The 22,928-nt window shown below is 44.0% G+C and overlaps 1 protein-coding gene across 1 annotated transcript in view; it reads right to left on the bottom strand.

Moving 5' to 3' along the window:
* The window catches only part of Slc22a4 (solute carrier family 22 member 4), a 44,429-nt gene extending 21,501 nt beyond the window's left edge, over positions 1-22,928 (bottom strand). The window contains exons 1-2 of the mRNA XM_090320760.1: positions 22,346-22,928; positions 134-237 (exon numbers count right to left, since the gene is read on the bottom strand). Of these exons, the coding sequence (XP_090176886.1) occupies positions 134-237; positions 22,346-22,738 (497 nt within the window). The 5' untranslated portion in view covers positions 22,739-22,928. The remainder of the gene's footprint in view (positions 1-133; positions 238-22,345) is intronic.

The following is a 22,928-nucleotide window of genomic DNA, read 5'->3' as shown; positions in this document are numbered from 1 at the left end:
AAGGGTCCTCTTCCTCCCCTCTCCTCCAAATCCTATAGAAATCCTGGAAATTCAGTCCAACCTCATGATAGGGAGGGCACTGAGGATAGATCATGGGCCTCCATTCCACCTGCCTTCCTGTCTGTACCCTTACCTGTCTGACAGCTGTCCAGACACGAAGGAGCCGACGAGCACGCCTACGAAGAACAGGGAGGTGGTGAGGGGCGTCTTCCAGTCATCCTCACACACCAGATTCCACTGCCAACGACACAGCACCAAGCATGAGCCCAACCCAGCCCTGCTCAGCCCAGCCCAGCGCCGCTCCAAGGGAACATAAGATGGCTGTTAGTTATGTTCTTCTCCCCTGGGCTAGGCTGCTATGGGCTGGACTCCCAACTCTGCCATTCACTAGCATAAGTAATCTGGGGTGTATTGCTGTCCCCCACAATCCCACTCTTCTGAGACTGGGCATTGCATCCTCTTCTGAACAGGAAGGCAATCCTTTCAACTTTGCCTCCATTGGCAAGAAGCCAGATGAGGCCATCGCCATGACTTGTGTGAAGCAAATAAAAGGAGGCCTTACTTTTTTTTTTTTGGTGGGTCATGAGGCTTGAACTTGGCCTGGATACTATCTCTGAGCTCTCCAGCTCAAGGTTACCGCCCTACCCCCTCACCCCTCTCACCCCCAAGCTTGGGTGCTGTCTCTGAGCTCTTCAGCTCAAGGCTACTGTCCTTTCTTTGAGCCAAGCCCTTATTCCCATCTTCTAGAGGTTAATTGGAGATAAGAGTCTCAGGTCCTTTTGTGCCTAGGCTGGCTTTGAACCTTGATCCTCAGATCTCAGCCTCCTAAGTAGCTAGGATTATAGCTGTGAGCCACCATGTCCAGCAAGGAGACCTTACATCTTTAGGATGGAGGAAAAGTCGAGCATGGAGAAAAAGGGTTTTGAAAAGCCCACAGTGGGTTAGGAATGTGGTTTAGTGGTAGAGTGCTCACCTAGCATGTCTGAAGCCCTGGGCTCTATTCCTCAGTGCCATATATACAGAAAAGGCTGGAAGTAGTGCTGTGGTTCAAGTAGTAGAGTGTTGGCCTTGAACAAAAGAAGCTCAGGGACAGTGCCCAGGCCCTGAGTTCAAACCCTAGGACTGGCAAAGAAAAAAAAAGCTCACAGAGAAACTGAGTAGCTGGAGGTTCAAGTCTATAGCTCAAGCTACTTGGGAGGTTGAGTCTAGACAGAAAAAGTCTTGAGACGCTGTCACAGAAACAACCAGCAAAAGCACAGGGTTGGAAGGGATGACATTGTCCCACAAAGAAATGTACTCATAGCCAGGTGTTGGTAGCTAGTCAGGAGGGTGAGATCTGAGGATCCTGGTTCAAAACCAGTCTGGGCATGTGTAGTCCCTAAGACTCTTATCTTGAATGAACCACCAGAAAACTGGAAGTGGCACTGTGGTTCCAAGACATAGAGCATTAGCCTTGAGCTGAGGAGCTCAGGGTCGGGGCCCAGAACCAGAATTCAAGCCCCACAATGGATGAGAGAGAGGCTGGGGGAGAGGGAGAGAGGGAGAGAAGGGGGGGAAGAGAAAGAGAGTCAGAGAGAGAGAGAGAGAGAGAGAGGGAGGAAGAGAGAGAGTCTCATTACGTGATTTATGGAACTGTAAGCCTTTGTACATGACCATCATTAGAATATCAACAAAACCCCCCACAGGGGTTAGAGGTATGGCTGAAGTATAGCACAATATCTGCCTAGCAAGCAGGAGACTCCACGTTCAAATTCTAGCACAAATTTTTAAATTAAAATAAAGTAATATAAAAGCTTCAAGGGGCAATGTAAATAGCACAGCTGCTTGGTGGTCCTCTCCTTGTTCAAAAGTGCATGGGATTCCAGGTTGGTGATTATTTTCCAAGTAGATTCCTCTGGAAAGCTTTGCACTTGTTGGTCTACTCATTCCTAAGGTCAAACTTTGGATCAGATTGGAGGCTCCAATGTATTGAGGCATACCCACTCTTCTCCTGGGCTTCCCTCTCTCCCCTTCCTAGAATCTCCAACCTCCTTCACAGCCTGCATTCCCAGCTGCTTGGTTCCTCCCTTGCCCAGGGCCTATGGGCCACAAATGCTCTAACATGTCTCTGCTCGTGGATCATAAAATGAACGTTTCAGCCACTTTTGGCTCCCAGCTCTTGACTGAAATAAATTCAGGAACATCTCAAGGAAGGCTGCAAAGATTTCTTAAGTGTCTTTTGTGACTGTCTTCCTCCCTTCCTCCCTCCCTCCCTCCCTCCCTATCATTTTTTTGTTTTGTTTTGTTTTGATTGTTTTTGCCAGTCGTGGGCTTGAGCTCAGGGCCTGAGCACTGTCCTTGGATTTTTCTCAAGGTTAGAGCTCTACCACTTGAGCCTCAGCACCATTTCTGGCTTTTTTTTTCTATGTATGTGGTACCGAGGAATCGAACCCGGGTCTTCATGCATGCTAGACATGCACTCTACCACTAGGCCAAACTCCTGGCCTCCTCCTTATCATTTATTTAAATTTATCAGTGCTGATCCTGGAACTTGAACTCAGGGCCTGGACCCTGTCTCTGAAGTGGTTTTTTTTTTGGTTATATTTTTTGTTGTTGTTCTCAAAGCTAATGTTCTATCACTTGAACCACTATTGGGTTTTTTCGTAGTTAACTGGAGAGAAGAGTCTCTTAGACTTTCCTGCCTGGGTTAGTTTCAACCCTTGATCCTCAGATCTCAGTCTCCTGAGTTGCTAGGGTTATAGGTATGAGCGCCTGGCACCTGATTCTTTTTACTTTTTTTCCCCCCAAGTATGTGCCATGAATATATGGGGCTTGGATTTGGGGTTAGAAGATTGCCATCTGTGGCAAGATGGTCTTAGAACAATGACCTTTTGCCTCCTGCCCACTCAAGCTCCCCTCTAACGCCCCTTGGCAAAGTACTGCTTCTGTGGTATTCACAAAGCAACTAAATTCTTATTCCTCTGTGCGGCCCCCAAAGTATGAGCAATTTAAATGCACTTCCCTGTTCATACCACACTTCATTCTGCAGTACAGACAACTGTGTAAAGACACTGAGGAAAGAAAGAGCCAGAAAGCAAAAGGCCATCAGGACAAATAGAAACTGGACAGGATGGGAAGTGGAGCTGTGGCTTAAGTGGGTGGAGTATTAGCCTTGTGCAAAGAGCTAAGGGATAGAAGCTGGGTGCTGGTGACTCATGTTTGTGATTCTAACTCCTCAGGAGGCTGAGATGTGAGGATCAAGGTTCAAAGCCAACCTGGGCATGAAAGTCCATGAGACTCTTATTTCCAATGAGCTACCAGAAAACCGGAAGTGGTGCTGTGGCTCAAGGTGATAGAGTGCTAACCTTGAGCTGAAGAGCTCAGGGACAGTGCTTAGGCCCAGAGTTCCAGCCCTAAGACTGACCAAAAGAAAAAAAAAAAAGCTAAAGGATAGCATCCAGGATATCTGAGTTCATGCTCTAAAATTAAGACAAATAAAACAAAACAAAATAATAAAATAAATGTGATATGAAGGATAAAGCCCCAGAGAAATCCTATAGTCCTTGTTCTCAGGACTACCTAAGAGGCTACTCCTCATCTTGCTCACAAATGCTGGCCCCAGATGAGATGAGCCAACACAGCTGAGAGCTAAGGCATAGTTCAAGTAGTAGAGGGCCAGCCTAGCAAAAGCTAGGTTCTGAGTTCAAATCCCAGTACCAACAAAAGAAAGAAAAGAAAAACAAAACAACACGGGCCAGGAACACTGCTATCTACTCAAACAAAATCCAGGGAAGCAGGGTTGCCTCACTATGGGATTGCAATATCTCCACCAAAAACTCACAGTGAAGTTTAATCTCCATTATAAGGGATCAAGAAGGTAAAATCTTCTTCTTCTTCTTCTTCTTCTTCTTCTTCTTCTTCTTCTTCTTCTTCTTCTTCTTCTTCTTCTTCTTCTTTTGTTTGGCCAGTCCTGGGGCTTGAACTCAGGGCTTGAGCATGGTCCTTGGGCTTTCTCAAGGCTAGAGCTCTACCACTGGCACCACACCACCACTTCCAGCTTTTCTATATATGTGGTACCAAGGAATTGAACCCGGGTAAGAAGGTAAAATCTTGATCGAGGTGTCAGGGACCTTGGAAGGCAATTAAGTAAGGCCATGAGGGTGGGGCTCTCATCCAGTGGGACTTTGAGTTCATAAGAAATTAGGGGTGTGGTGAATCGTGCCTGTAATCTCAGGTAGGAGGGAGGCAGAGGTAGAATTATGGTCTGAGGTAGAGCCCCTGAACATGCAATACCCTATTAGAAAAATAAATAAATAAGACAAAAGGAGTGGGGGCATTGCTCAAGTGGTAGAATACCAGTTTATCAAGTACAAGGTCCTGAGTTCAAACCCCTACACTGCTAGTGTATAGAGAGACATGCTAAGATGAGGAGGAAGAAGAGAAGGAGGAGGAGGAGGAGAAAGAGGAGGAGGAGGAGGAGGAGAAGGAGTTGTCCCTTAAGTTGGCAAGATTTCTCTGTGACCATGACTGGAAATGGTCTAAGACACTTAAGCCCCCCGAAGCAGCAAGACTCTAATATTGTACAACCACATCCATGTCTTTATACTAGACCATAGATAAGAACTGATATCAAGGCTGGGAGTGTGACCTAATGGTAGAGTGTTTGCCTAGCATGCACAAAGCCCTGGATTCGATTCCTGGGTACCACATACATACACACAAAAAAGCCAGAAATGGTGGCAGAGTGCTAGCGTTGAGAAAGCTGAAGGAAAGCAGTGCCCAGGCCCTGAGTTCAAGGCCCAGGGCTAGCAAAACAAAACCAAACAAAAAAGAAAATATAAATGGCCCTGTCCAAAACCTAAGAATTTCAAGATGTAAATAGGAGCACATTGAGATGAAGGGTAGAACTTTGTGTAACTACATAGAGTATGTGATCACAAAGCTGGACCTGGCAGTTGGTCAAGGCTTTTTATTTTTGGTGAATGGATAATGGCAGGAAGTTTTTGCAGTGTGTTTGGGGCAGTGGGTAGTGGAGATTGAATCCAGGGACTCCTGCATGCTAGGAAAGCACTATACCCCTTGAGCCATATCCCCAACCCTTTGGGTTTAATTTTCAGATAAATTCTAACTGTTTCCAGGCTGGCCTGAACCTGGTCTTCTCTTCTCCCCCTTCCAAGCAGCTGGAATTACATGGATGTACCACCATACCCAATTTGAGGCAGGTGTGATGAACCCCAGTGTTGGGAAGGGTGAGATGAGGGTGAGCTTCCCATCATTGTCCTTGGAGGTTCCACAGGGGTCAAGAAGCCATGTCAGTCTTACCCCTGAGTGGAAAAGCCAAGTGAGAGCTCAAGACCCTGAGTTCAAAACCTAGTACTGGTATTTGAAAGAGAGAGTGGAAGGGAGGGAGGGAAAAGAGAGAGAGAGAGAAAGAAAGGAGAGGGTGAAAGAAAAAGGAAGGAAGGAGAGAAAGAGGGAAAGAAAGAAAGAGAAAAGAAGAAAGAGGAAGAAAGGAAAGAAGGAAGGAAGGAAGGAAGGAAGGAAGGAAGGAAGGAAGGAAGGAAGACCCTCTGGGAACCAGTAACTCACACTGCTATTGACGGGGCTGAGATCTGAAGATCCAGGTTTGAAGCCAGCTCCAACAGGAAAATTTTGAGACTCCTATCTCTAGTTAACTACTGAAAAGGCCAGACATGGAGCTGTGGCTCAAGTGGTAGAGTGCTAGACTTGAATGAACAAGCTCAGGAACAGCACTCAGACACTGAGCTCAAGTCTGAGAACTGGCATAAAAGAAAAGAAAAAAACTAAGTTTGGAAAACGTGTGGTTTGGGGATTGCGGAGTATCAGTGTACTTTGAAAATTACCTTTAATCTTGAACTCTCCGAGTAGTCAAATTCTGGAAGATTTAGTCATAAAGGCTATAAAGATAAATGTATCTACTCTCGTTTTGCATAGAACAAAGTTCTGAGAGGCAGCCTAGTAACTGAGCAAAGAGTACAGGCTTTCCTGGATTCTGCCATATTTGACCATGACTCATTTGCCTCTCTCAACCTTTTTCTTCATCTAGAAAGAAATGACAACGTCAGACACCAGTAGCTCGGGCCTATTGTCCTAGCTACTCAGGAGGCTGAGATCTGAGGGTCATGGTTCAAAGCCAGCCTTGGCAGGAAAAGTCTATTCTCCCCGCCCCCCCCCCCCCCCGGGAGTTCTGGAGCTTGAACTCAGGGCCTGGGCACTGTCCCTGAGCTGCTTTTTAACTCAAAGTTAGTACTCTACTACTTGAGCCATAGCACCACTTCAGGCCTTTTCTGTTTATGTGGTACTGAGGAATCAAACCCAGGGCTTCATGCATGCTGGTCAAGCACTCCCACTAAACCACATTCCCAGCCCTGTGAGACTCGTGTCCAATTAAACATCAAAAAGCCAGGAGTGGAGCTATGGCTCACGTGGTAGAGCGCTAGCCTTAATCACAAATGCTCAAGGATGGTGCCAAGGCCTCAAGTACAAACTCAGGACTGGGACTCATACAACACAAAAAGTGACAAACAATGCCTCCTGGGTTTGCGATGTATATTAGAAAAGGAAATGTAAGCAGAGCACCTGACACCAGAGAGGTTTCATTAGATAGAAAAAAAATTGCTTCTATTCAATTACTAAAAAACTAGAAAAATTCTTACCCACAAGGTATAAAATCCTTCTAGAAATGGACTTTAATCCCAGAGATGAATTATGAATGAAAAACTAATCCATTCAAGAAAGGAGAAAATGGATCTCTATCATGTTCTCTATGATAATCCTTCATTCCAGGGAGAAAGTAAGAAGTAATAGTTAATAATAGTTTGTATATTCAACCCCAGTTCCTTCTTTTTTTTTAACTTGGTTGTGTCTTAAGACGGGGAATTTCTTGGCCATCTGCAAAATAAAACAAACAAACACAAATAATAAAAACCCTGAGTATTTAATTCTTTTTTTTATTACAAAAGCTTTATTGAGATATATTGTACATAACAAAGAGTTCATTCTTTGAAATCAGACACCGCCAGCAGTTTTTAGTATCTTCAAAGACTATCAGCACCATCTAATTTAAGAACATGTTCATTTTTGCAAAAAGATAACTCCAAGTTTATTAATAAGCACACCTTATATTTTTACCCCTAGCTCTTAGCCATCTCCATTCTGTCTGATTATGTGAATTTGACTACTTGAGACAGTTCATATAAATAGAACCCTACAATATGCACTTTACTTTTTCGGTGCCTGGAAATGGAAACCTAAGGTCTTGCACATACTAGGAAAATGTTCTAATATCAAAATACATTTCCAGCTCAGTGTGCAATCTTTTCGTTTTTTAATCCAGTCCTGGGGCTTGAACTCAGGGCCTGGGTGTGCTGTCCTTGAGCTTTTATGCTCAAGGCTAGCTCTCTACCACTTTGAGCTACAGTTCCACTTCCAACTGTTTTAGTGATTAACTGGAGATAAGTCTTATGGACTTTTCTGGGCTGGGGAGTTTGGCCTAGTGGTAGAGTGCTTGCCTAGCATGCACAAAGACCTGGGTTCGATTCCTTGGTACCTTATACATACAAAAAACAGCCGACAGGCCCAGAGTTTGAGCCCCATGACCGACCAAAAAAAAAAAAAAATCAGCTGGAAAGGGTGATGTGGCTCAAGTGGTAGAATTTTAGCCTCAAGAAAGCCCAAGCACAATGTTCAGGCCCTGAGTTCAAGCCCCAAGACTGGCAGGAAAAAAAAAAAGAGACTTATGGACTTTTCCTGCACAGGCTAGCTTCCAACTGGGAATCTGAGATCTCAGGCTCCTAAGAGGCTAGAATGACAGGTGTCAGCCATCCCTGTCCAACACTATTATTATCTTAGCAGTCAGGTTTTTTTTTTTTGTTCCATTAGCAGAATATGGGATATAGCCTCATTTATTTAGCCATTTAGTTTCTTTCTAGGATGTTATATGGTTTTCAGAGTATACATTTTTAAAAAATTTTGTTAAATTTATTCCTGAAGTTTTTTTAAAGTAACATTGCTAGAAACATTTTTTTCAGATCAAATTGTTTATTAAGTTTTACTTTATAGTTAAGGGTTGTTTTTTTTGCTAGAAACATTTTTTTTTCTCTTGTACATTTGGAAATGTCTCATTTTTGCAAGATAGTTTTGCTGTCTATACAATGTCTGGCTGACATGTTTTTCCTTCCCACTGTCTCTTGTCCTCCTTTCTTATGAGAAATCAAAGTTTATCCTAGTGGAGTTTCCTTGTATATGACAAGTCGTATTCCTGTTGCTTTCAAAGTTTCCTCTTTGTCTTTGGTTTTCAGAGCAGCTTTTGTATGAAGTGTTAAGGGGTGGAGTTTCTTGTGGTTATACCACTTAGAATTTGTTGAGCTTCTGAGGTATGTAGATCAATGCTTTTCATCACAATTGCATGTCTTTGAGTATTTCTTTCTCATCCTTTCTCCTCTGTTATTGCCACGAGTCATATATTGATTAATGGCATTTCACATTTCCATATTTCTCTGAGGTGCTGGTTAGTTTAAAAATTCCTCCCTCTTCCCCAAGTCTGTTCTTTTGATTGCATAATCTTCATCTCCTCGCTGCAATTTGCTGATTCTCACTTCTGCTTGTTCACATCATCTGGCAGGATCATCCAGTGAAATTTTAATTTCTGTTTATTGCTTTTTGTTGTTCACACCAGATTTTTTTGTCATTCTTTTTAAAAACATAAATAGTGTCTATCTCTTTATTCATACTTTGTATTTGGTGAGATATATACTAATACTTTCTCTCTTTTTTTGCCAATCCTGGGCTTGAGCTCAGGGCCTGAGCACTGTCCTTGGACTTTCTCAAGGCCAGCGCTCTACCACTTGAGCCTCAGCACCACTTCTGGCTTTTTTTTCTATGTATGTGGTACTAAGGAATTGAACCTGGGTCTTCATGCACTCTACCACTAGGCCAAACTCCCCGCCCTATACTAATACCTTCTTTTGCCTTTGAATACCATAACTTCTATTTCTTTACATATATTTAGAATGACTGCTTTTAAGTTTTTGTTAAATTTTAGAGGGGAGCCCTTTCAGGAAGTTTCTGTGGCCTAATTTTACCCCCTGTAGGTTGGTCATTTGTTATTATGTCTCTGCAGGATTGATGTTTTTTTGTTAAGGATTCTTCTTCTTCTTCTTCTTCTTCTTCTTCTTCGTCGTCGTTGTCGTCGTCGTCGTCTCCTTCTTCTTCTTCTTCTTCTTCTTCTTCTTCTTCTTCGTCTTCGTCTTCGTCTTCGTCTTCTGTTCTTGTCCTTGAACTCAGCATCTTGTTCTTTTCTTTTTCCTTTTTTTTTTGTATGTCTTGGGGCTTGAACTCTGAGCCTGGGCAGCTCTTCAGCTCAAGGCTAGCCCTCTACCACTTGAGCCACAGCACTACTTCCAGTTTTCCAGTAGTTAATTGGAGATAAGAGTCTCATGGATTAATATTTTTATATTTCTAATAGCAATGTATATGATGGCTATTATTCTATTTAACTTTAAGAATCTCTTTAAGTGGGCTGGGAGTGTGGTCTAGTGGTAGAATGCTTGCCTCACATGTATGAAGCCCTGGGTTTCATTCCTCAATACTATATATCTGTATAGGATAAAAAATATTTTTTTCTAAATTAATACCTTACAGATTCTTAACTATAGCAATATTCTAAAATTTTAACCAAAAATATTTAATTAAAGAATATTTAATTTAAATTTTTAGGGGCCAGGAGTGTGGCCTAATGTTAGAGTGCTTGCCTAGCATGCTCAAAGCCCTGTGTTTGATTCCTTAGTACCACATACACAGAAAAAGCCAGATGTGGTGCTTGGCTTAAGTGATAGAGCTTTAGCCTTTGAGAAGCCCAAGGACAGTGCTTAGACCCTGAGTACAAGCCCCAGGACTGGCAAAAAAAATTAATAAGGAAGTATAGCATGGGTAGTACATATTTAAACATAGACTCAGAAAGAGTCTCAGTGCTCAGACCCTGAGTACAAGCCCCAGGACTGGCAAAAAAAATTAATAAGGAAGTATGGCATGGGTAGTACATATTTAAACATAGACTCAGAAAGAGTCAGATATTGAGTAATAGTTACATTACTATAGTATGAAACAATACACAGTAGGTACATTTTTTGAAATCCACAGACTAATGCCTTCATTCAAAAAGAAGAAACACAACTTAAATAATTTGGTATCTACATGTTTACCAGATTTTTTTTTTTTGATGGGCCATGGTGCTTGAACTCTGGGCCTTGGTGCTGTCCCTGAACTCTTCAGGTCAAGGCTACTGCCCTACCCCTTTAGCCACAGCCCCACTCCCCCCCAATTTTTTTTTTTACTGATTAATTGGAGATAAGAGTCTCACGTTCTTCAGTGCCCGGGCTGGCTTTGAACCTCGATCCTCAGATCTCAGCCTCCTGAGTAGCTAGGATTACAGGCGTGAGCCACTGCGCCTAGCCTACAAGATTGCTTCTTATTTGCTAATATAATAAAATTCAGCTTTTGCTGACATTTACCACTAAACTGTGCTATCTCTAATTAGAATGCTGAGTGCAGTAATTTTTTTTCTTTTTCTTTCTTTTTAAAAATTTTGTGTGTAGTGGTACTGAGGGTTTAAACTCAGGGCCACATGCTTGCTTAGCTTGTTGCTCAGGTGTGTCTTACCAATTAAGCTATACCTCCAGCCCTACATTTTTCTGATTATTGTAGAGACAGAGTCTCATGCACTTTTTGGACTGGACTGGCCTCGAATCATGATCCTCTGGATCTCAGCCTCCTAGCTAGCTGGGATTACAACATAAGCCATGACAGCAGGATATGGGTGGAGTACATTTTGAGGCAAGTCTTTGAGGTTTGTTCTAATTTCAAAACAGATGCCCTCATCTGTTTCGTTCACCAGTTCTTTCTGATCGACTAGATGCCCTGTGGTTAGTTAGCTTGTTGTTGCTATTTTGGAGTTCCCAGTCTCCTCTTAGTCACTTCCCACAAAATCTCCACTATTTAAGGCAATTTTAGGCTTACACTTGACCTTCTACAGCCGTTGTTTCAAGTAAAGTCACTTTTTGGGACTTCAGAACTCTCCATTCTTTTTTTTTTTTTTTTAGACAACTTTTCCAAAATAGTTTAAAGATGACACTTTTGCATCCCCTCTTGAACTCTAGAGCAGTAGGCAGGGAAAATGGCCCATTTCTCTCAGAGTGACCCTTCCAGCACTCTACCACTTGAGCCACAGCTCTACTTTCTGCTTTTTTTTTTTTTTTTGTAGCTAATTGGAGGTAAAGAGTTTTATGGATTTTCCTGCCTGGACTGGCTTTGAACTGTAAAGCTTAGTTCCAAATTCCTGAGTAGCTAGGATTACAGGCACCCAGCAAAATCTTTCTTCTTTTTTCCATTAGGTGTTTTGGTGTTCATGATTAAAAAAAAATGTAGCTAGAGAGACACACATTGTATCACTCACTGTGACAGATGAGGAGAGCAAGAACTCTTGTTTTCTTGGACAAATTTACCTAAAGAGGATCTCACAATCTCAGGGGTGGAGTCCTGTGGCAGGGGAAGAGGAGGAGGGAAGGATGAACAAAAGAGTTGAGACTCAGGGCTACAGACTCCCACAGTCCTTACTAAGATAAAGAAGGTTTTCTTGAAGAAATGTTTCTTCATCTGCTATCTTCCTTTATGAAAAATTCCAGAGAAAGAGAGAGAGAGAGAGGGAGAGAGGGAGGGAGGGAAGAAGGGAGGGAAGAGGGAGGGAAGGAGGGAGAGAGAGGGAGAGAGAGGGAGAGAGAGAGAGAGAGAGAGAGAGAGAGAGAGAGAGAGAGAGAGAGAGAGAGAGAGAGAGAGAGAGAGGAGGGAGGGAGGGAGGGAGGGAGGGAGGGAGGGAGGGAGGGAGGGAGGGAGGGAGGGAGGGAGAGGGAGAGGGAGAGGGAGAGAGAGAGAGAGAGAGAGAGAGAGAGACATCCAGTTGTGGCTTGTTTCATTAGGAAGCACCTTTGTGGATCTCACCATGTTGCCATTTAAGAACTCTGCAAATCTTGTCATGTGTTTTGTTGTTGTTGTTGTTTTGTTTGCCAGCCCTGGGCTTGAGCTCAGGGCCTGAGTACTGTCCTTGGACTTTCTCAATGCCAGAGCTCTACCACTTGAATCTCAGCACCACTTCCAGCTTTTTTCTATGTATGTTGTACTGAGGAATCGAACTCAGGTCTTCTTGCATGCTAGGCAATCACTCTACCACTAGACCAAACTCCTGTCCCTGTCATGTGTTTTTTGATTTAAGATATGTTTTCCCCTTTGGAGAAACATGTATTCTCTAAAATGGGTAATTTTATTCTGTTGTAAGTTAAGGGTTTTTGTTTTGTGTGTGTGTGTGGGGGGATGATTATTAGAAATCCTTTTTATATTCTCAATACAAGTCCTTTCATCAAATATATGATTTGTATAATATTTGCTCCTATTTTGTGGCTTGCCTTTTGGCTATTATTCTACTAAAATATTATCCTGCTCATTTCCCATTTATAAATCATTGAGCCAAGAGGCTGCTAAATATACAAATGTTTTCAGTAACTTTCTTCTTCTAGATTAGAGGTAAAGAAAAAGTCATCTTAGGGCTGGGAGTTTGGCCTGGTGGTAGAGTGCTTGCCTAGCATTCACAAAGACCTGGGTTTGATTCATTGGAACCACATACATAGAAAAGGCTGGAAGTAGCGTTGAGACTCAAGTGGTAGAGCTCTAGCCTTGTGAAAGCCCAAGGACAATTTGGGTCCTGAGTTCAAGCCCAGGACTGGCCAATAACAAAAAAAAAAAGAAAAAAAATCATCTTAAATGGAAATATGACAGTAAAGAGTCCTGTTGTCATCTGAGGCTGAACCAAAACAAACCTAACTGTGTACTGGTAGCTGACACCTGTAATCCTAGCTACTCAGAAAGCTAAGATCTGAGAATCACAGTTCAAAGCCAACACAGGCACAAAAGTCTATGGGACTCTTATCCTCTATTAACCACCAAAAAGCCAAAAGTAGAGCTGTAGCTCAAATGGTAAAGCACTAACCTTGATGAAAAACCAAGGCACAGAGCCCAGGCTCTTAGTTCAAGTTCCAGTACTAGCACACACATAAAACAAATAAGTAAGACAAAACGAAATTTTAAAAAATGAGAGATTGGGGCTGGGGTACAAGTGTTACAACACTTGCCTACTATGTGCAAGGCTTTGGGTTGGATTCCCCAACAACACTATCATGAAAAAAAAATTAAAAAGATCCATCCACAAGATGGTGTATGAGGGGCAAAGTGGAGGATGGGAAGGATGGTATGGGAAGGAGAAGGGATATTCAGAGTCTTTAATCTGTCTCCTGCATCCTGGCACTGAACCCACTGTAGGCTCTGCTCTAGGGCCATAAGCAAATGGGATAGTATCTGTGCCAGCCATCCAGTATTGACGAGAAATCCTGGAAGGTATCAGGGTGAACCTGCCCTTTAATCTAGCAAGAGCTGAGAAGCTGAAAGCTGGCCAGCTGCCAGCCTGGTAGTTTCTCCTAGAAAGTGGGTGTAGTGTTTGTAGGAAAAAGGTCTAGCCTCTCCCTAGTATTCCTATTCCTTCTACATCAAATGGAAATCCTGGTCTTGCTTTTGGATTCTAGAAACCGAATTAAACCACACCAGGGCATCAGGTTAAATATACAGATTCAAGCAGGGCCCAGGTGGCTCACACCTGTAATCCTAGCTACTCAGGAGGCTGAGATCTGAGGATCACAGTTCAAAAGCCAGCTGGAGCAGGAAAGTCTGTGTACAACTCTTATCTCAAATGAGTTACGGAAAACCTGGAAATGGAACTATGGCTCAATTGGTACCAGTGCTAGCCTTGACCGGGGCGGGAAGAAGCTCAAGGACAGAGCCCACGCTCTGAATTCAAGACCCAGGAATGGCAAAACAAACAAAAATCCCCCCAAACCAGAAATGCAAAACAACCTGTCACAAGGACTGGACTCTCTCTGAGGGCCCTGCTCCACCAGGAGGGATGGACAAAGTCTGTTTATCCAGAGACTTGGCAGGAGGTGTTGGTGAAGCAACCTTGGAACCAAAAGCACATTCTGAGATCCTGGTGGCGGTAGGCAGAGGAACACAGCTAAGAGACAACAGCCTAAGCAGCCAACAAACAAACAGTGAAGCACACCAGGGCTCAGGGTGGGCCTCAGAGCCTCCTTGGCTTGTTCACTGGCAAAACAAAACAAAACAAAACTACTTTCTATAAGATTGACTGGGCACTGGTAGATAGATGGGCTGCCTTCCGGTTGGCATGGGCCAGAGAGGGCAGGTCTGAGTTGTGGCCACAAAGATACAACATGGTTAATATTTAGGCTGTTTTTTTCGGTCTGTCCTGGGGCTTGAACACCATCCCTGAGCTTTTTTTAATGCTCAAGGCTAGTGCTCTACCCCTTTGTGCCACTTCTGGTTTTTGAGTGGCTCATTGGAGATAAGAGTCTCTAGGACTTTTCTGCCTGGGCTAGCTTTGAATTGTGATCCTCAGATTTTAGCCTCCTCAGTAGCTAGGATGATAGGTGTGAGCCACCAGCGCTTGGCCTTATTTAGGTCATCTTGATAGCCAAGCTGTCAGTATTCATACCAGCTAGCTGTGTCTCAGGGCAAGTGCAGATCTGGCAGAAAACAATACAAAAGCCCAATCATGCCAGATCTTTCCTGTGGCCAGGCTCATCCAAACCCCAGGGGGGCGTGAATCCTAGCTAGCTGCTATGTAAAGTGTTGTAGAGCAAGCAGAGCAGTCAGTCTAGTCAGTCCTTTGGTATTTCTAATAACCTAGAAATTTCCTCATGGGAATAAGGTCTTAGGCTCAAGGAGGGTAATGATGTGCCCTGCCACTGTCTGGGCTCTGATCTCTTATCCCAAGGAAGAGGGTATAAGGTTGGTGCTAATCTCCAGGGGATGAAACCACAGAAGAGGATAGAAGCACCCAGGGAGTGGCCACAGCTCTATCTCACATGCCTGGAGGGCCTATCAGGAAGGATGGCCCTGAGCACACAGGGCTTTGACCTACAGAAGGTCAGAAGTGAGTGTGTTGAATTTCTGGTCCATAGACTGAAAAGGATCCAGGCTCCTTAATAGTGTTCCGTGGTAAAAACCCATTTTCCAGTCTATGCTTAGACCTGGCCTAGGCCGACCTATATGTCCCTTCAGCTTCTGGCCTTGCTTATATTTAGGGTTACTGTTTTGTGGAGCTCACAATATGGAAAAGTCACTTGAAGGCCCATTCCCATGGAGATCCAGATCTAGCTGAGGCCTGGGAATGTGGATTAGTGGTAGAGAGCTTACCTAGCATGCATGAAGCCCTGGGTTCAATTCCACATAAAAAGAAAAAGCCAGAAGTGGTGCTGTGGCTCAAGTGGTAGAGTACTAGCCTTGAGCAAAAGAAGCTCAAGGACAGCACCCAGGCCCCGAGTTTAAGCCCTAGGACTGGCTAAGAAAGAAGGAAAGAAAGAAAAAAAAGAAGAAAAAGATCTGGCACAGTATGATTGAGATCTCAGGAACAAAATCCATATCTATCATCAGACAGATTTTTCTCTGTGTACCAGACTTGGGGCTTGAACCCAAGGCTTAGGTGCTATCACTGAGGTGTGGGGATTTTTTTTTCCTTCTTAATTTTGCTCAAGGTTGACTAGCACTCTACAACTTGAGCCACAGTTCTACTTCCAACTTTTTAAAAGTTCATTGGAGAGAAGGGTCTTATAGACTTCCCTGCCTGGGCTGGCTTCAAACTGTAATCCTCAGATTTCAGCCTCATGAGTAGTCAGGATTACAGGTGTGAGCCACTGGCACTGGATTTGTTTGAGATTCTTAGAGTCCCCTCCTCCCCCAACAGAATTTTCCATCCTATCTCAGATCCCATAATCCCCTGCTCCTTCTCCTACCCAGACACCATCCTTGGAGTAATTAGTCACACTAGACGTGACTGGCACTCTTCCTCTCGGGTAACACAGATTCCTCCAGCCCTGAGTCCAGACCCAGATGAAGAACCTTGCCCAGAATTTTCGTGTCTTGCTTTCATTAGAGTGAAGGAAAATTTTATGCAAGTTGGCACAAGTAGAACAACAAAAATAATCAAGGATAGTATTAAATTATAATTGATGGGCTAAATGAATATGTACAAGCTTAGATTGATCTGAATTAATAGCTATGTAAGTAAACAAATGAGTGCGCAGAGGTGGGGAAAGCAATTCTTTCCAGAATAATCCTAAATCATTACTAGGCAAATGTTACAGTAACAGTCATTACAGTCAAAGTTGAGTGACAGAAGCTAAAATTAGTTGATGAAGGGCCTTAAGAATAAGACTCATGGGCCGGGAATTTGGCCTAGTGGTTAAAGTGCTTGCCTAGCATGCACGAAGACCCGGGTTCGATTCCTCAGTACCACATATATAGAAAAAGCCGGAAGTGGTGCTGAGGCTCAAGTGGTAGAGTTCTAGCCTTGAGAAAGTCCAAGGACAGTGCTCAGGCCCTGACCTCAAGCCCAGGACTGGCAAAAAAAAAAAAAAAAAAAAGAATAAGACTCAGGAGTTTGGCCTAGTGGTAGGTAGAGTGCTTGCCTAGCATGCACGAAGACCCGGGTTCGATTCCTAGAAACTACATATGTAGAAAAGCTGGAAGTGGTGCTGTTGCTCAAGTTGTGGAGCACTAGCCTTGAGGAAAGCCCAAGGACAGTGCTCAGGCCCTGAGTTCAGTCCCCAGGATTGGCAAAAAAAAAAAAAAAAAAAAAAAGCTATTTCAAGCCAGGTGCTATGGCTCACACCTAGAATTCTAGCTGTCCAAGAAACTGAGATCTGAAGCCAGCCTAAGCACTATCTCCACTAAACATTATCTCAATTATACAATTAACCACCAGAAAGCCAGAAGTAGCACTGTAGCTCAAGTAGTAGAGTGCTAGCCTTGAGCAAAAAAGGTTAAGGAACAGTGTTCAGGCTCTGAATTGAAGCCTCAGAACCAACCAATCCGCACCCCACCTCACACATACACGTGCAAGCACGCATGCATACATACAAGTTTCTTAGATTCCTACCCCTAAGATCTATTTCTTTGGCAAAGCGTGCCATTCTCAGCTTCTGGATGACCTTGTCCTATTGTAGAGAGGTCAGGGGCAATTCAGCAGACTTTTCTGTCATTGAGGGTTTGCCCATTGGGAGATCCTGGAACAGAAGGATCAGGCAAAGATACAATCTGAAGACAATCCATCCACTTGTGCCAGGTAGAATACAAAGATCTATCCAGGGTACTGGGTACTGGTGACTCATGCCTGTAATCCTACTCAGAAGGCTGAGAATTGAGGATTATAATTTGAAGCCAGCCCAGTCTATGGCGCATTTATCTCTTAACTAATAACCCAAAGCTACAAATAGAGCTGTGTCTCAAATAGCAGAGCTCCAGCCTTGAGTGAAAAAGTTAAAAGGACAGAGCCAAGGCCCTGAGTTCAAGCCCCAATACACCCCTCCCCTCAATATAGACCTCTCAGGGGCTAGACTTGGCCTTGTGAGAAGTGAGGGTTTCTTCTCCTTCTCCTTCTCTGTCTTATTCTTCCCCTTCTTCTGTATTACTGCCCAAATCAGCATGGATTTGAACCTCTGTCCTGTTCTCTGAGTCTGGAACTCTTTGAAGAACGGAATTCACTTAGCCCACAGCAAGTCTGATCTTCTATTTTACTGACTACAACCTGGGCCATGGGAAAGGTCCTGCAATCCCCACAGTGATGGGCAGAGGCACAAGCAAGACAGTGATGAGGGCCTGCCCACGTCATTTCCACCCATCCACTCATCCACCCAGGATACCCACTTGTTGGTGTCAGACTCTGTGCTGGTTACCAAGCTCATCTGTATGAGTGCTCAATCATTCCAGCCCTCCCAATAACTCACAAGAAGGGCACTGTTAGTTACTATGCTCATTTCCAAACTAGTGATAAAATATACATACCATGAGCCAGGGTGTGGAACCCACCCAGATGCCCTTCAATGGATGAACAGATCAAGATGTGGGATGTATACACAATGGAATTTTACTCATCCACTAAGAAGAAGGATATTGCATCATTTTCAGAGACACGAAAGGACCCAGAAAAATTGATGGGAGGTGAAATAAGTTAGGCCCCTAGAGACAAAGGATGCATGTTTTCTTTTATATATGGAAGCTAGATCTAATTTATAAATATACAAGTAAACCACATATTTGTGTCCTATGCAAGTGTGCACAAAATGTATTTACTGAAGTATAGGTATGTGCAGGGGAGAATTCAGAAGGTGTAACTTCTTAGAAAAACTCACAAGTACTAGGAAGCTGGTACTTGAGATGTGTGGGAAGGTAGAGATAAAGGGGAGTTGGGTAGATGAGTGAAGTGAGAAAGTGGGGAGCATGCATTCATAATATTCACTGCATATCCTATGAAACTAAGAAAACTGAGGGGAAAGGTGGGGTTGGAGAGAAGGAGAATGATGAAGGAGTGATTAACAGATTGAATGGTAACCCCTTTGTACAACTACGTACAGATAATTTTTACAAACCCACATAACCCAAATTTTTACCATCTTAACCCTTTTATGTGTGTGTGCTAGCACAAGGGCTTGAACTCAGGGCTTGGATACTGTCCTTTAACTTTTTCATTCAAGGCTTATACCTTACCCCTTGAGCCATAGCTCCACTTCCAGCTTTTTGCTGATTTATTAGAGATAATAGTCTCACAGACTTTCCTTCTAATGTCAATCCTCAGATTTCAGCCTCTTAAATAACTAGAGTTACAGCCACGAGCCACTAGAGCCCAGCTCTTAACCACTTTTAAGTGTGCAATTCATTACAATTTCTGTGGTTATGCAATCATCCTCCAGAACTCTTTTCATCTTACAAAAGGGAAACTATGTACCCATAAACAACTCCCATTCCTCTCTCCCCACCCCCACTCTGCCCCCAGGTCCTGGCAATCACTATTTACGTTCTGTGACAACTCTTCATAACTCACATAAGTAAAACCACACTTGTTTGTTTGATTGTTTTTTTTTATTCTTTTTGAATGCTTATTTCACTCAGACCAATGTCCTTAAGGTTCATCTGTTATATTAAGTGTCAGAATTTGCTTTCTTTTAAAATTGGAAATTATTTGTGTATGTGTGTATTAACATTTTGATCATTTATTCATCTGTTGGCATTGGCTATCTATTTTGGCTATTGTGAATATAGCATATATATACACATATCATATACATATATATGTACACACATATACATGCATACATGCAATTATCTCTTTGAGACCCTGATTTCAATTCTTTTGCTAGGTACCCAAAAGTAGAAGTGTTGGATAATGTGGTAGTTCTTTTTTGTTGTTGTTATTGGAGTTTAAACCCAGGGTCTTATACTTGCTAAGCAGATGTTCTGCTGAGTCATAGCTCTAGCCTTTACTTTTAATTTTAGTTTTTTGAGGCATAACTATACTGTTTTCATAGCAGCTATATCCTTCAAAGGACATCTGTTAGAGGCTTGGGCCCAAGCTTGGTGTTATTGAGAGATGGTAGAAACTTTAAGAAGGATTGGAGGCGTGGCTCAATTGGTAGAGTGCCAGTGAATGAGGTATGGAGTTTGAGTCCCAGACTGAAAAAAGAAAGAAAGAAAGAAAGAAAAAAAAAAACCCAACCTTAAGAGGCAAGGCCTAGTGGAAGGAAACCAAGTATTAAGGACAGTTCCAGGTCTCTTCTTTCTCTTTTTGGTGTCTCAGCAATGAGAAAAACAGCTTTACCTTCTCTCATAATCCCTGTTACACTGTCTCCCCTCACTCCCAACAGCAATATGACCAATTATATCTTACCTTTCTTTTTGTGGTGCCAATCCCAGGGCTTGAACTCAAGGCCTGAGCAATGTCCCTGAGTTTGTTTTTCTTTGCTCAAGGCTAGCACTCTACCACTAGAGTCACAGTTATACTTCTGGATTGTTGGTAGTACCTTAGAGATTCGAGTCTCACAGACTTTTCTCCCTGGGCTGGCTTCAAATTTGCCATCCTCAGATCTCAGCCTCCTGTATAGCTAGGATTACAGGCGTGAGTCACCAGCGCCCAGCTCAATCTTATCTTTTTATAAGTTCCTTATCTTAGTTAATTTTTTTCTGCCAGTCCTGGAGCTTGAACTCAAGGCCTGGGCACTGACTCTTGGACACTTTTTGCTCAAGGCTAGCACGTTGCCACTTGATCCACAGAACCGCTTCCGGCTTTTTTCTGAGTATGTGGTACCATGGAATTGAACCCAGGGCTTTGTGCATGCTAGGTGAGCACTCTACCACTAGGCTACATTCCCACCTCCCCCCTTATTTTTACAATAATTAATTATTAAAAAAATCAAGTAAGAAAAAATGATGAACAAAGCAAATTGTGGTACACAAGTAGATGTGTGAGGGCATGCATCCCTCAGGGTACCTACAGATCTCTGTGAACAGTGTACAATAGGGCACTCAAGTCTTAGAGGTCAGTGGCTATCCATCCTTTACATCCCAAGGTGAACAAAACCAGCCCAGATACCTGGGAAGTATTGCTTTAGTCTCAGTTGTGGAGCTCAACTGAGGTGAGATGAGCTAGCTCTTTGTCTTAGCTGCTCCTAGATGCTATGGGCAGGGACTGGGCAAGCAGTAGGAATGGCCTATTAAGGGATCAAAGCCAGAGATGCACAGCTACCTTAGGGCTCAAAGCAGGCATGGTGAATGCTAGGAGATCCAGAGACAGCTCATAGACTCAGCCACCTTGCAATAGTCCCAGTGGACTCCACAACTACCACTCCTGCCTGACCACCATTCTTTCACAAAGGTGATTCTCATAGCTTCCTTCCAATCTTCTTGCTTTTTCATAGGAGCCAGAGAACACTATTTCTTTTTTTCTTTTTTTGGCTAGTCCTGGGTCTTGAACTCAGGGCCTGGATACAGTCCCTGAGCTTCTTTTTGCTCAAGGCCAGAACTCTACAGTGCGACTTCCAGCCTTTTCTGTTTATGTGGTAATAAGGAATTGAACCTGGAGCTTTGTTCATGCTAGGTAAGCACTCTATCACTAGGCCACACTCCCGGCCTGAGAAACCTATTTCTGAGAGCACAGATCTAGCTTTGTTACTTCCTTGCTTTCCTCAAAAAAGTCAACTTTTCAGTATACCTGTAAACTGGCCTCTGATAGGTATTTTGAGCCATCTTGATCTATGGAGAATTCCATTCCCCCAGGGTTTACCACCCTCTTTGCCTGGACAGGTTTTATTTCTATTTCCAGATTTACCCCAAATGTTATCACTTCTTGGAAAGAAAGTAATTCATTCACTTGATTCACCCTAGGTCATAGAGAAAATAAGTCACGATGTGAATTTGAGGTCCAGAATCCTGTTGCTAAAGGTCTGGTGCTAGTCATCTCCATAAGACAACCAGTGAGTTCATAGGGATCTGAGCTTTGAGGGCAAGACTCAATGTCTATACTACAAGGCAAGGCAAATTGTGTGATGATTGCCACATTGTTTGGAGAGAAGATAAAGGATTAGCTGAGGCCACGATGTTTCTTAAGAAGAACATCAAACAGAGCAGAGGAGGAGCCAGGAGCAAGGAAATCCTACCTCTCTGGTCAACAAGAGGATAGGAGTCACTGAGGATGCTCTTCCCGGAAGGGACTGCCCTGGTTAGCATCTCCTGGTCCATACCAAAGAAGCAGTAGCAAACACACAAAGGCAATATATTTATCCTGGTTCTTTAAAAGTAGACAAATTTCTACCAAACTAAATTAAGTGCCAGTGGCACAAACTCAAATTCCTGGTACTATATTCAGATAAGCCTCTGGCCAGTTTGTCTCTCTGACTGCCTCGAGGCTAGGGTTCTAACTCTTCCTTGTAACCAGCCAGAAACAGGGGCATTTTTTGCTTCCACCCCCCTTTTGAAGAAATTGGAGTTCCAGGTAAGGGACTCTGTCCCTGAAGGCCTGCCTCCATGTTGGTACCTAGGCTCACCTAACCTTCCCATCACTTTTCTCATTTGTCATGCAGAGAATACATCAGAACAGTCAGGAACTAGGCCTGCTCAGGGCATGAACATCTACGCTCTTAAGAAATAACTTTGTTGTGAAACTCAGAAAGGAAAAGGCAGTTGGTGACTCCCTTCTCCATCCCCTCCGTACTGGCGAGAAAAGCTTCTGGAATCAGCCTCCTCTCTTCAAGTTTCCCCACCTGTCGCTAGATGCGTTAACCACATTCGGTGTCCAGGCGCTGGCCTGGGCGCTGGCCAGGGAATCTCCGGGGAGAGCTGATGTACATAGAGGGGCTGGATCCATTCCCTGTCCCCACCTGGCAAGGAACCTGCCACCTACCTCGGTCACGATGGTGGACAGGTAGACGTCCCGGCTGAACTCCCAGCCATCCAGGCACCTCTCCAGCTCCAGCCGCTCCAGGTCCACGTCAAGCACGGGCTCCAGCCCCAGCGCGGAGAAGTTGACCAGGGTGGCCAGGCGGTAGCGGCGGCAGCTGTGGGGCACCTCGCGGCCATCCTGCCTCACCAACGGGAGGCTGTGGTTGCGCCAGGCGCTGCTCAGGTTCGCGGTATCCGGCACCCGGCAGTGGTGCTCCGGGGTCCCCGCTAGGAACAAGATGGACATCCCGTTGAAGCCATTGGGGATGATGCTGGCGCTGAGCAGGAAGAAGATGAGGCGCTGGAAGGGCCCCCACTCGCCCAGGAAAGCGGTCACCTCTTCGTAGTCACGCATGCTTGCTTCCCGCCACCACTTCTCTGACGCTCGCTCGCCGCCGGCGGTGACTACAGTCTTGCCTGACGCGACCGCGCGGCTTGGGCCTTCTTGCGGTGCGTCAGAGCTCCAGCATCCGGAGCCGGGAACGCTGAGAGAAATTGGGCTGCCGGCGTTACAATGTTGTCCCGGAGTTCCACAGGTCTCGCGA

The sequence above is a fragment of the Megascapheus bottae genome, chromosome 29 (genome assembly GCF_031878675.1).
Source record: "Megascapheus bottae isolate mThoBot1 chromosome 29, mThoBot2.hap1, whole genome shotgun sequence".
Classification (NCBI taxonomy): Eukaryota; Metazoa; Chordata; class Mammalia; order Rodentia; family Geomyidae; genus Megascapheus; species Megascapheus bottae.
Note: the sequence above shows the minus strand (reverse complement) of the source record. Positions and strands in the feature narration are given on the sequence as shown.